The sequence below is a fragment of the Ylistrum balloti genome, unplaced genomic scaffold (genome assembly GCF_031769215.1).
Source record: "Ylistrum balloti isolate Yb309-2 unplaced genomic scaffold, AGI_CSIRO_Ybal_v1 Utg370392, whole genome shotgun sequence".
Taxonomy (NCBI): Eukaryota; Metazoa; Mollusca; class Bivalvia; order Pectinida; family Pectinidae; genus Ylistrum; species Ylistrum balloti.
This window is the reverse complement of record NW_026782271.1, coordinates 309800-324775: the sequence shown is the minus strand read 5'-3', so window position 1 is coordinate 324775 and position 14976 is coordinate 309800. Positions and strand designations below refer to the sequence as shown.

The 14976-nt window shown below is 34.6% G+C and overlaps 1 protein-coding gene across 1 annotated transcript in view; it reads left to right on the top strand.

The window, feature by feature from the left end:
- The first annotated feature begins 359 nt into the window (after positions 1-359).
- The window catches only part of LOC132554325 (beta-1,3-galactosyltransferase 1-like), a 22663-nt gene continuing 8046 nt past the window's right edge, over positions 360-14976 (top strand). Inside the window, exon 1 of the mRNA XM_060218631.1 lies at positions 360-540. Within this exon, the coding sequence (XP_060074614.1) occupies positions 360-540 (181 nt within the window). The remainder of the gene's footprint in view (positions 541-14976) is intronic.

The following is a 14976-nucleotide window of genomic DNA, read 5'->3' as shown; positions in this document are numbered from 1 at the left end:
TAATTGGATAATTGAGTATGAGGAGATTGATGAAACCCGGCTTCGGCTGAACGCGTACTATTGCTCAGAAAACGATGTTGTTTTAACTGTCTGAAAAGTTTCAATCATACCTTGTCCCCATATCTGTACCTACCGCGGTATCCGAAGGTACTTAGTTATAGATTGTTTACACCGACTTCGACATGGGGAAACAGTGAACGCCATTGACTACGCCGAGAGACTTGAGTTTCGTGCCGCCGGTCGCCACTTCGACATTCCGGAGTGAAATATCAAGGCACGGAAGGGAACAAAAGACCTTCTAAAGTCCCAACCCACTGACCAGAAGGGCTGACATAGGTGCGACAGCGAAACACCCAGAGATGGAGAGAGAGCTGTTCATCTTTGTATGCGATCGCCGAGATGCCGGCATCGCTGCCAGTATAACAGAACTGCGCGTGCGGGCCATGCAGAACAAGAGAGGTCATGGAGTCACCAACTTTGGGCATCGGTGGGATGGGCTGTCCGATTCAGGAACAGAACGACAATCGAACAAAAACTTCCGTATTCATTGAATTCCACAGATACATCATCAAAATGAGGCAGAAATTCAGACACTACTATAGCCCCGACCAATAATAAGACCGTCATTATTTGAACGACGGGAAACGAAAAAAAAAAATTAGATTCACCGTAATGCTAGCATGAATGGCCGATGATTAAAACATTCGAAATTTATTTTAATTTACTTTGTTGTTGTTTTTATCTCCAAATTATCGTATAAGACCGACAATTTTTAAATATAACTATGTGAAGGGAGGTAATCCAATATGGCGGACGCAGAACTCGGGAATCATAACCCGAAAGAATGGCATGTTCCTGCGTATAATGCGCACCCCCTTTTTGACACGACAGTTTTAGCTTGAAAAAGTGCGCACTATACGCGAATATTTACGGTAATTATTTTACTTATTTTTTTAGCTATTCATTGTAAAGACTGCTTATTAATGAAATGATTGTGGCCTAAATTATCAGTTTTAAACTGTTGTACTGACAAGTTTTACTTGACCTTATCAAACAAAGAAACTATGCGAAATCAGTCATCTGATGTGAACTTTCCAAATACCCTCTCATTTGCAACATCAACTGAATTAATAAATGCAGTCGCCTCTTTGTGGACATGAAGTAGCATGCAGTTGTTCAGACGTTGTTTTGTTATTGTTGATCGCAGATAGGTTTTGATTCTGCGTAATGCTGATACTGACCGTTCATTCACAGCATTGGTTGCTGGTAAAGAATAACTTTATCTTTTTTGATTTCCTGACATGTAGGTATCCGTTTGTTGGTTTTTTTACATTTTAATCAGAAAGCTGTCTGTATATAGGTGTTGTTTATGTTGCTGCATAAGTATCAAAATGAAAACAAACATTCGAGTGAATGGATAGCTTTTAAACATGATATCACTAAAATGCACGTCAACGATTTGTTAAAACAAAGTATGCGTTAGTCATCACAGCAATTCAATATTAACCGTAGTAAAGATAAGTACATCCAGTACTACAATGTTATAAATTCTTTTGTTGGTGATTTAATGCTTGCGAAATTACAATATTCAAAAGAACGTTCAACGTAAAGTATCATGTGCTGTCTCATGAAAGGAGGACAACTCAAATCCATGTGAGCATCCAACTTTGAAAAAAAAGTTAATAAGATCAACACACAGAAGCTCAGTAACGGGAAGTTAATGACCCAGGCTAAAATGATTACATTATTTATATATTACACGTGTACACCTTATTATAATGTCTTATCAAATAACTTTGATCTGTATTTGGATAATTTATTGTTAAACTGATACACATGAAATACTGCTGAAATTACAAATAAAATGGTTTAAAAAATGCATTGACTTGAGAGAGAATTTTAAAAATGTGACTTTCTGAACTAATTACTATGATTAGATATGAATTAGATACTTTCTTATGCTCTCTTCCCACGTAAGCTATAAATAATCATAAAAAGAAACAACTCCTTACAGCTTACGACAAGTTCTCCGAAGAGCACACAGCGATGAATGTACTTCTGTGGTTAACAACAAATTCACTTCATTTGATATTTAATTCTTAACACTTAAAAGCTAGTTTTAAAATCACAGATAATTAACAATGCTTTTCTCTCAACTTTCATTGTTTAACCCCTTAACTCCCAACTACGCATTTCTACGCATTGTGATGTTGGTGTTGGGAAAACAGTCATATATCCCTTATTTGTAGAGGTATTGATCTACTGATTATATATATATATCATGAAATTGAAGCAAATGTTGAACAACTTTTGTTCTTAGTAAATTTTGCCTTGAAAGATATTTCTTGCGTTTTTTCTAGTTGAATATACAAGGCATTGCTTTCCAGAATATTTTGGATTGATGATGTCGTGTGTACGGTGTACTTAAATGTATATTGGTGGGTCCAGGTTGTATTCTACATATATGTTCATAAAGAACGAGATATTTCACTCGAATTTCAATATATGGAAACCTAATATCCAAAATCGTATGCATATTCCATCACATTCACATAATTCGCTGCAGATAATTTGATTTGACAAATAAAATGTATCCGATACTATCCAAACAACCTCGTGTCAGCCTATACTACACACATTCGCGGAATTCTATCACCATTTGAAGACAGACTGAAAATTGCGAATTCTCAATATTTGCAAATGATGGAGTCATTGGGGTAAACCTGTCCACCGAAAAGAAATTAACAGGGCGTTCATCTTGCCACCATATCATAGCATAGGTGAGTATTAAATTGAAAAGGCTAGTTATTGTTTTCTGGTATGTCCAAAGTGATCAATTTAGATTTAGAGGAGCGAGCACATGTTTTACGTGACCTGACTTATTTTGTGATAAGCCCGGTGTTATTACATGTAGCTATATACATCTGTATGTGACTCATCACTGGCGAAGTACATGCGTTTTTCTCCGTCTATGTGTTTCCACTGTCAAATCTACTGCAGTTTTCTACCTGATTATGACTTATTACATATCAGTTGTCTGAGGACACTGCATATTTGTCAGCAACTTTTTCCCTCTGATTAACTTCTTTTTATCATTTTTGTCGTAAGGTAAGTTAATGAAAAATGTGGATTCTGGTTAAGTTGTATTAGATTATGAGGAACCAAATTAGTGATACCACAGCCTACGATGGTCGAAAACCATTCACTAGACCATCTCATTGTACATGTACATATCCTGAACAAACAATTTCGAAGAAGACAAAAATGATAATACAGAAGTTATATCTTTGAAGTAACATGTGTATTGAAAAGTAATTGTTTTATTGTAATTTTTTCACTGTTTCAGGTTGAGTCTGTGAGCCTTACACATTATATTTTGAATGTCAAGATCCAACAACCCCTATAATCTGGAAACCTTTCTAATTAGGAAAGTAGTTTGATAAATGTAGTACTACGATAACAGTTATACTCTCAATCCTTACTTACTTCAACTGCATTAAAGTGTTGTTTTGTGTTATGTACACATGTAAAATTTGAATTGTCTGAATTGATACCATATAGGAACTGACTAATTATACATTTGATGATTTTGATAGCTATATTCCTAAATAATTTCTGTCAACAAATTTGTTAGCACATGCATTATTGATATGATACAGCTTGTGAAATGGACATTGCATTTCTATTTTATTCAACCCTTAAACCGTTTTGTGATGAAGTATTGATTGAAATGTTCATAAGTGTTCAAAATGATACTTATATTAACATTTTTTTCTAAATGCTAACTTCAGGTATCATAACAGGACTGCTGTTGCATAGACAGAGTGTGATGGAACTGGAACATTCAAGTCAAGCAAGCATATTCTTCACTTATTTTTGACTTCACCATTTATTTGTAAGAAAGATTATGCAAAATTAAAATGATTTCAACTTCATTATTTGTTGTTGTTTGTAACTTCTTGTAAGTGCTGCAACTAAAACTTGGTACAGGTAACTGGTCTTGAAAACACCATCACGGTTTAAGCAATAATATTATTACTCTGAAAGTCAAAATGTTTTGTTAGTAACATAGATATATATTTCCATTTTGATAAGACACTTACTAGAGTAAGTAGAGTATTGATGCGTCTAATTTGGATTAATACATTAATCTCTGTTGTTATATCAATCTCTGTTGTTATATTAAGCTGTGTTGATATATTCAGCAGTGTTGTTATAATAAGTTGTGTTGATATATTAAGCTCTCTTGTTTTTAATAGCTTTGTTGTTATATTAAGCTCCGTTGTTATAATAAGCTTTGCTGATATACTAAGCTGTGTTGTTATAATAAGCTCTGTTAATATATTAAGCTCCGTTGTTATAATAAGCGTTGTTGATATATTAAGCTGTGTTGTTTCTACCAAGTGTTTTTTTTTAAACTAGAGTCCATTAAAGGACCGTCCTATTAAAGTATTGATTCCAATATACTCTTTACAGAATAAACGTAATCGGCCGACCTCAAGTAACTCATACATGTGTACTTTATCCTATATGTAGGTTGAAATGTGTCATTCAGAGTATTGCTTTGTCACGGTTGTCTTTAACTGAGCCCTTATGATACAATGCAGTAAGCTGTCACGCTCATTCGTGTTTTAAAAACTCCAGATGTGTCTGAAACAAGTTTTGAATGTTGCTCGCACCGTACTTGTCAGATTTCGTAAGTTCACAGACTTTATGTTTCAGTGTTTATCATATACATCTATGGCAGAGTGTTCAACAGAACACAGAATGGGTTTGTGATGACAGGTGTTGTAACTTCAAATCTTCCTCCATGTCGTGTTAAGCTGAAATTGTGTATCGGGACGTGGTAGGTATGTTGGCTTTCTGAGATAGTATTATGGAATACTTGCAATTTCTTCGTTTATGTTAGAAATGCTTTTTATTGAAAATATTTCTACACCCAAAACAATGTAAATGAGGTGATGGCTTTATTACAGTGTCATTACCTGCTGACAGGATGATGATGCAGGTATGAAAGGTTTTGGTGAGTTTTTTGTAAATAAAAACTGCGCCATGTGTTGATGTGATAGATAGTAATTAAGCCACGTACAGAAATCTGATATTTTTTCATTGAAGTTTAACAAGTATCAAATTTAGAAATTGATAATTGTAGAGTTCTATGGACTATATTGTTAGCCCTATTTTAAACAAAAACTTATCACTACCGTTTACGTCACACAATTGAAGAAAGTTTCCTTGATCAATTCGCAGTTGGGTTGACATTAAAACAGCTGGCATGAATAATCAATTACATTATCATTAATTTGCCTAGAGCCTTTAGGTATAAGTAAATGATCAGTACCAGGTCCTGTCCTGATGAATTTGCTACAGTTATTTAAGTGAAAATCCATGATGCTCGCCACAACCTCCATCTTGAGTTTTCTATTTTGAATTGATAACCCAAATGCTGTTCAAATGATATTGATAAAACTTTGGATGCTTGGTCAGTAGCTTATTCTGGATGAACGTTGCTAATTTTATGTTCAAATCCAGAATATGGCCGTCACAGCCATTTTCAGTTAATGAGCTATGAAACATTAAATAGCTTTCTGTTTGTGAATAAGGCAACTTGAAGTTTTATTAGAAATTGATTATTTCGCAGCACATCTGCACACGTTAAAGGAGAGTTCGCTGAAATTTGACTACAATGAATGGTTGAATTTTAAATAAGTCAGTCATTAATTTTGTCTCATGGCTAAACTGTGTGAAGTCTTGCTTAAGAGATCATACCAGGGAGAATTGTGTTGCTTGTAAATCATCGAATATGTTCTGGGTATAAGCGTCATCAACATTTTAATACTAAGAGGGCTGATTGATAAGTTGTGAGTCTCATATTTAAGGGTTTGACTTTTGGCGGACATATTACATTACTTTTCAACAGAATCCCCTTCAGTATCTATAAACTTTTGCCAGCAATGTATAAGAGCATCAATGCCACTTTTATAGTTCTTTTCTTGACCGTTCAGAAAGTTATCCACTTCATGTATGACGTCATCATCAGACCGAATGTGGGTACCGGAAATGGACTTGATTAATTTTGGAAATAGATGGCAGTCTGATGTAGCGAGATCAGGCGAATAAGGCGGATGCTCTATCAATCCAAATGCCACAATCGTTATTTGCAGCCATTGCAATAACAGACTTTTGAAGAGGGGCATTGTTTTGGTGGAACAACACAGCTTTACCGAGTTTCCCGTAGATCTTGAGTTTTACATCATTAATGTATTAATTCAATGAAAATATAAATCCTGCATCTGTGACGTATCACTTTCCACTGGTGATATACAGACTAAGAAAGTCCATGGGAGCTGATTAGCAAATGGTCATCCCCCCCAATCACGGGGGCAACGAATGCAATGTTTCATATCGAAAACAAAAATCAAGAAAGGTCATACGTGTAGTTAGAAATATATAGTTAGTGATATAGTGAATATTTCGACGATTTTCACTTTGTCATTCTACTCTGATAGTGATTTATAACATAAATGAGACACATGTCCATCGGATGGAAAAAGAATCAAGTGAATGAAACATTTGTTTACACAGATAAGATTGCTATTATCATATGTCTAATTTCGCTTGAAAGCATTTAGTTTTTCATTGGCAACAATCAGAATGATAATGACATGACTAGTGAATAAAATCAGAGCGATCTCTTGTATTGCTAATGCATGTGCAATATATCTTTTCACTTTCCACTTCTAGTGTTGTAAATATATAGTTGTATGTGATATATAACTATCCCTCCATATCATTGACCTAAATGCAAAGATTGACACCTGTAAGGATTTTTATAGGAAAATAAACATTTATCTTATTTAAATCGTGTAGTGAGTGTTCACATATACAAATTGTATCTATATTAGATGTTTTCAGTTGTGCTACATTGTATTATGTACCTCTTACACACATTTAATGATTTTGTTACAGTTAACTATAAATCATACCTATGCTAATTACTTACCACTGCGTGGACTGATTTCTATAAAAGAGGTGTCATGACCAGGTTCTCCTGGGTCATGTTGGGCTAGAATTGGTTAAGTATAAATTGTGAATCCTTAATCATCAGTTTTATTTATCAACTTAACTCTTAAGACCTGATGCTTAAGACCTAACTGGGGCTAGACAAAATTGATAATTTAAAAAGTTGACATCTCCCTTGCACCCCCCCCCCCACCCCAATGCATTCAAATAAAAGAAACAATCTTTGACTCCTACTAAATCCTAAATCACTATGCAGAGGTCCTAATGGTGTCCTTTTGAAGAAAAATAAGCTGATCACTAAATGGTCTAAACTGACCTCGCCCTCGTAACGGATATTTTTCAGATAGATTGAACCATCCTGTCATTATTTGATGTAACGTACGTTTGGTTGTACAGGAGCGATTAAAATCTGGTGTAACGTACGTTTGGGTGTACGGGAGCGATTAAAGTTTGGTGTAACGTATTTTTGAGTATACGAGAACGATTTTGGGGTAAGGGAGGGTTTGCATGTGTGTTTACGTTCATTTCATTGACTAAATCACTTGTGTTGTTATGACTTTGTCAGATATAGGGGAGACTAATGGATAAATACAGGTGTATGTTAATGCCGTTATCAATTGGTACATATAATGTATGTGGGATGTTGACGAATTCGGACGTGGGCCACACATTCTGATTTCCAAGAGCTAATGCCCTTCTTTCCCCCCTCTCAGTGCGTGTGCGAAGGTGTGTGTGAGCTCTCAGAAAATACAATAAGTATTATAATCTAGAAGGTTGCTTTTAAAGAAATAATCTCCGCAAATCAATTTTTTTTGCTAATATATTTCAAACCGCATTTTAAATGAAAATTTTATTATGTAAAAGTCAGAGGTTCGATTCAAATCAGCAGGTTTGTTGGTAGTCTTGATTGGTTAGTGCGATAAGAAACACTGCGCATGTAATTCAGAAATGCTCCCGGGATAGCCCACAGGGTGGTATAGTGATAAGGGGAGGCCACACGACTATGTCAACATTGTTATCTTTCCACACATATGTCGCATTGGTTAACGAGTGGCGTACAACCTGTTCTGTGCTGAAATGATATAAACAGTGAGGTAAACTACACAGGGGTAATTCGTCATGATTACGGTCAAGACTTGTTTTCGAAAAATGCTAATCTAAAATAATGCAGACTGGTAATCGTCAGCTGAGGGTGTGAACGTTTCATGGAAACAGAAATGACAGAACGAAGGATACAGTAAACCCTTCCGGGAGGATAAAAATAGTAAGTATATCTATATATTTTACCTAAACAAAATTTCAATCAGGACATGTTTGAAGGCTAAACTGTTTCTATGCAAACGTCACATGAGTTTCTCATTTCGAGCACCGCTATCGTTTGACCTAGTCGGGTAACACTATAAGCACATGAGCAGGTTTTACCTGTACCTCTCACTGTTCTGATGTCTTCGATGTACATTCGCAGGGAGTTTCGTAGTCACATTGTCTATCTCAATTTGATGCAATTTGATAGAATCTTAAATGGGTTTGTTCTATGGACCGTAATATCTCATCCCGACAGGAAGAAAGCTTACCGATTAATTTCTCGATCAATGTCTCGTGAAATGTGTCTCAAAATTGATGACGTCACCAATTTGCGACCTGGTTACAATAAATAAATGAAAAAATGATAGCGCGTACTAGATGTATCTCCCTTACCAATGTGATAATAATTACGCCATCTCTAGCGTTCACGGAATCGCCCTGTGCCTTGTATTTGAAAAAATTTACTTCATTTGCTACACGTATATTCCATTTGATTTAGAAATTGGGCTGACAATTTCATAAAGATTAACTTGATCGTTTTTGATAATATTTTCTAGTCCATTTCCTGACATGTAGGTATCCGTTTGTTGTTTTTTTTACAATTAACCAGAAAGCTGTCTGTATATAGGTGTTGTTTATGTTGGTGCATTAGAGTGAATGGATAACATCGAAACATGATATAACTAAAATGCACGTCAACGATTTGTTTAAACAAGTTAGTCATCACAGCAATTCAATATTAACCGTAGTAAAGATAAGTACATCCAGTACTACAATGTTATAAATTCTTTTGTTGGTGATTTAATGCTTGCGAAATTACAATATTCAAAAGAACGTTCAACGTGAAGTATCATGAAAGGAGGACAACTCAAATCCATGCGAGCATCCAACTTTGAAAAAAAGTTAATAAGATCAACACACAGAAGCTCAGTAACGGGAAGTTAATGACCCAGGCTAAAATGATTACATTATTTATATATTACACGTGTACACCTTATTTTAATGTCTTATCAAATAACTTTGATCTGTATTTGGATAATTTATTGTTAAACTGATACACATGAAATACTGCTGAAATTACAAATAAAATGGTTTAAAAAATGCATTGACTTGAGAGAGAATTTTAAAAATGTGACTTTCTGAACTAATTACTATGACTAGATATGCCTTAGATACTTTCTTATGCTCTCTTCCCACGTAAGCTATAAATAATAATAAAAAGAAACAACTCCTTACAGCTTACGACAAGTTCTCCGAAGAGCACACAGCGATGAATGTACTTCTGTGGTTAACAACAAATTCACTTCATTTGATATTTAATTCTTAACACTTAAAAGCTAGTTTTAAAATCACAGATAATTCACAATGCTTTTTTCTCAGCTTTCATTGTTTAACCCCTTAACTCCCAACTACGCATTGTGACGTTGGTGTTGGGAAAACAGTCATATATCCCTTATTTGTAGAGGTATTGATCTACTGATTATATCTCTCAAATTTAGAGAGAAAATGTTGAACAACTGTTGTTCTTAGAAAATTTTGCCTTGAAAGATATTTCTTGCGATTTTTCTAGTTGAATATACAAGGCATTGCTTTCCAGAATATTTTGGATTGATGATGTCGTGTGTGCGGCGTACGTAAATGTATATTGGTGGGTCCAGGTTGTATTCTACATATATGTTCATAAAGAACGAGATATTTCACTCGAATTTCAATATATGGAAACCTAATATCCAAAATCGTATGCATGTTCAATCACATTCACATAATTCGCTGCAGATAATTTGATTTGACAAATAAAATGTATCCGATACTATCCAAACAACCTCGTGTCAGCCTATACTACACACATTCGCGGAATTCTATCACCATTTGAAGACAGACTGAAAATTGCAAATTCTCAATATTTGCAAATGATGGAGTCATTGCGGTAAACCTGTCCACCGAAAAGAAATGAACAGGGCGTTCATCTTGCCACCATATCATAGCATAGGTGAGTATTAAATTTAAAAGGCTAGTTATTGTTTTCTGGTATGTCCAAAGTGATCAATTTAGATTTAGAGGAGCGAGCACATGTTTTACGTGACCTGACTTATTTTGTGATAAGCCCGGTGTTACTACATGTAGCTATATCTGTATGTGACTCATCACTGGCGAAGTACATGCATTTTTCTCCGTCTATGTGTTTCCACTGTCAAATCTACTGCAGTTTTCTACCTGATTATGACTTATTACATATCAGTTGTCTGAGGACACTGCATATTTGTCAGCAACTTTTTCCCTCTGAGTTAACTTCTTTTTATCATTTTTGTCGTAAGGTAAGTTAATGAAAAATGTGGATTCTGGTTAAGTTGTATTAGATTATGAGGAACCAAATTAGTGACACCACAGCCTACGATGGTCGAAAACCATTCACTAGACCATCTCATTGTACATGTACATATCCTGAACAAACAATTTCGAAGAAGACAAAAATGATAATACAGAAGATACATCTTTGAAGTAACATGTGTATTGAAAAGTAATTGTTTTATTGTAATTTTTTCACTGTTTCAGGTTGAGTCTGTGAGCCTTACACATTATATTTTGAATGTCAAGATCCAACAACCCCTATAATCTGGAAACCTTTCTAATTAGGAAAGTAGTTTGATAAATGTAGTACTACGATAACAGTGATACTCTCAATCCTTACTTACTTCAACTGCAGTAAAGTGTTGTTTTGTGTTATGTACACATGTAAAATTTGAATTGTCTGAATTGATACCATATAGGAACTGACTAATTATACATTTGATGATTTTGATAGCTATATTCCTAAATAATTTCTGTCAACAAATTTGTTAGCACATGCATTATTGATATGATACAGCTTGTGAAATGAACATTGCATATCTATTTTATTCAACCCTTAAACCGTTTTGTGATGAAGTATTGATTGAAATGTTCATAAGTGTTCAAAATGATACTTATATTAACATTTTTTTCTAAATGCTAACTTCAGGTAACATAACAGGACTGCTGTTGCATAGACAGAGTGTGATGGAACTGGAACATTCAAGTCAAGCAAGTGCCAGCAGAGCCAGCATATTCTTCACTTATTTTTCACTTCACCATTTATTTGTAAGAAAGATTATGCAAAATTAAAATGATTTCAACTTCATTATTTGTTGTTGTTTGTAACTTCTTGTAAGTGCTGCAACTAAAACTTGGTACAGGTAACTGGTCTTGAAAACACCATCACGGTTTAAGCAATAATATTATTACTCTGAAAGTCAAAATGTTTTGTTAGTAACATAGATATATATTTCCATTTTGATAAGATACTTACTAGAGTAAGTAGAGTATTGATGCGTCTAATTTGGATTAATACATTAATCTCTGTTGTTATATCAATCTCTGTTGTTATATTAAGCTGTGTTGATATATTCAGCAGTGTTGTTATAATAAGTTGTGTTGATATATTAAGCTCTCTTGTTTTTAATAGCTTTGTTGTTATATTAAGCTCCGTTGTTATAATAAGCTTTGCTGATATACTAAGCTGTGTTGTTATAATAAGCTCTGTTAATATATTAAGCTCCGTTGTTATAATAAGCGTTGTTGATATATTAAGCTGTGTTGTTTCTACCAGGTGTTTTTTTTAAAAACTAGAGTCCATTAAAGGACCGTCCTATTAAAGTATTGATTCCAATATACTCTTTACAGAATAAACGTAATCGGCCGACCTCAAGTAACTCATACATGTGTACTTTATCCTATATGTAGGTTGAAATGTGTCATTCAGAGTATTGCTTTGTCACGGTTGTCTTTAACTGGGCCCTTATGATACAATGCAGTAAGCTGTCACGCTCATTCGTGTTTTAAAAACTCCAGATGTGTCTGAAACAAGTTTTGAATGTTGCTCGCACCGTACTTGTCAGATTTCGTAAGTTCACAGACTTTATGTTTCAGTGTTTATCATATACATCTATGGCAGAGTGTTCAACAGAACACAGAATGGGTTTGTGATGACAGGTGTTGTAACTTCAAATCTTTCTCCATGTCGTGTTAAGATGATATTGTGTATCGGGACGTGTAAGGCATGTTGGCTTTCTGGGATAGTATTATGGAATACTTGCAATTTCTTCGTTTATGTTGGAAATGCTTTTTATTGAAAATATTTCTACACTCAAAACAATGTAAATGGGGTGATGGCTTTATTACAGTGTCATTACCTGCTGACAGGATGATGATACATGTATGAAAGGTTTTGGTGAGTTTTTTGTAAATAAAAACTGCGCCATATGTTGATGTGATAGATTTTATCATTATGCAGAAATTAAGCCACGTACAGAAATCTGATATTTTTTCATTGAAGTTTAACAAGTATCAAATTTAGAAATTGATAATTATAGAGTTCTATGGACTATATTGTTAGCCCTATTTTATACAAAAGCTTATCACTACCGTTTACGTCACAAAATTGAAGAAAGTTTTCCTTGATCAATTCGCACTTGGGTTGACATTAAAACAGCTGGCATGAATAATCAATTACATTATCATTAATTTGCCTAGAGCCTTTAGGTATAAGTAAATGATCAGCACCAGGTCCTGTCCTGATGAATTTGCTACAGTTATTTAAGTGAAAATCCATGATGCTCGCCACAACCTCCATCTTGAGTTTTCTATTTTGAATTGATAACCCAAATGCTGTTCGAATGATATTGATGAAACTTTGTATGCTTGGTCAGTAGCTTATTCTGGATGAACGTTGCTAATTTTATGTTCAAATCCAGAATATGGCCGTCACAGCCATTTTCAGTTAATGAGCTATGAAACATTAAATAGCTTTCTGTTTGTGAATAAGGCAACTTGAAGTTATTAGAAATTGATTATTTCGCAGCACATCTGCACACGTTAAAGGAGAGTTCGCTGGAATTTGACTACAATGAATGATTGAATTTTAAATAAGTCAGTCACTAATTTTGTCTCATGGCTAAACTGTGTGAAGTCTTGCTTAAGAGATCATACCAGGGAGAATTGTGTTGCTTGTAAATCATCGAATATGTTCTGGGTATAAGCGTCAGCAACATTTTAATACTAAGAGGGCTGATTGATAAGTTGTGAGCCTCATATTTCAGGGTTTGACTTTTGGCGGACATATTACATTACTTTTCAACAGAATCCCCTTCAGTATCTATAAACTTTTGCCAGCAATGTTTAAGAGCATCAATGCCACTTTTATAGTTCTTTTCTTGACCGTTCAGAAAGTTATCCACTTCATGTATGACGTCATCATCAGACCGAATGTGGGTACCGGAAATGGACTTGATTAATTTTGGAAATAGATGGCAGTCTGATGTAGCGAGATCAGGCGAATAAGGCGGATGCTCTATCAATCCAAATGCCACAATCGTTATTTGCAGCCATTGCAATAACAGACTTTTGAAGAGAGGCATTGTTTTGGTGGAACAACACAGCTTTACCGAGTTTCCCGTAGATCTTGAGTTTTACATCATTAATGTATTAATTCAATGAAAATATAAATCCTGCATCTGTGACGTATCACTTTCCACTGGTGATATACAGACTAAGAAAGTCCATGAGAGCTGATTAGCAAATGGTCATCCCCCCAATCACGGGGGCAACGAATGCAATGTTTCATATCGAAAACAAAAATCAAGAAAGGTCATACGTGTAGTTAGAAATATATAGTTAGTGATATAGTGAATATTTCGACGATTTTCACTTTGTCATTCTATTCTGATAGTGATTTATAACATAAATGAGACACATGTCCATCGGATGAAAAAAGAATCAAGTGAATGAAACATCTGTTTACACAGATAAGATTGCTATTATCAAATGTCTAACTTCGCTTGAAAGCATTTAGTTTTTCATTGGCAACAATCAGAATGATAATGACATGACTAGTGAATAAAATCAGAGCGATCTCTTGTATTGCTAATGCATGTGCAATATATCTTTTTCACTTTCCACTTCTAGTGTTGTAAATATATAGTTGTATGTGATATATAACTATCCCTCCATATCATTGACCTAAATGCAAAGATTGACACCTGTAAGGATTTTATAGGAAAATAAACATTTATCTTATTTAAATCGTGTAGTGAGTGTTCACATATACAAATTACCTCCTATATTAGATGTTTTCAGTTGTGCTACATTGTATTATGTACCTCTTACACACATTTAATGATTTTGTTACAGTTTACTAGAAATCATACCTATGCTAATTACTTACCACTGCGTGGACTGATTTCTATAAAAGAGGTGTCATGACCAGGTTCTCCTGGGTCATGTTGGGCTAGAATTGGTTAAGTATAAATTGTGAATCCTTAATCATCAGTTTTAATTATCAACTTAACTCTTAAGACCTGATGCTTAAGACCTAACTGGGACTAGACAAAATTGATAATTTAAAAAGTTGACATCTCCCTTGCACCCCCCCACCCCAATGCATTCAGATAAAAGAAAAAATCCTAAATCACTATGCAGAGGTCCTAATGGTGTCCTTTTGAAGAAAAATAAGCTGATCACTAAATGGTCTAAACTGACCTCGCCCTCGTAACGGATATTTTTCAGATAGATTGAACCATCCTGTCATTATTTGATGTAACGTACGTTTGGTTGTACAGGAGCGATTACAATCTG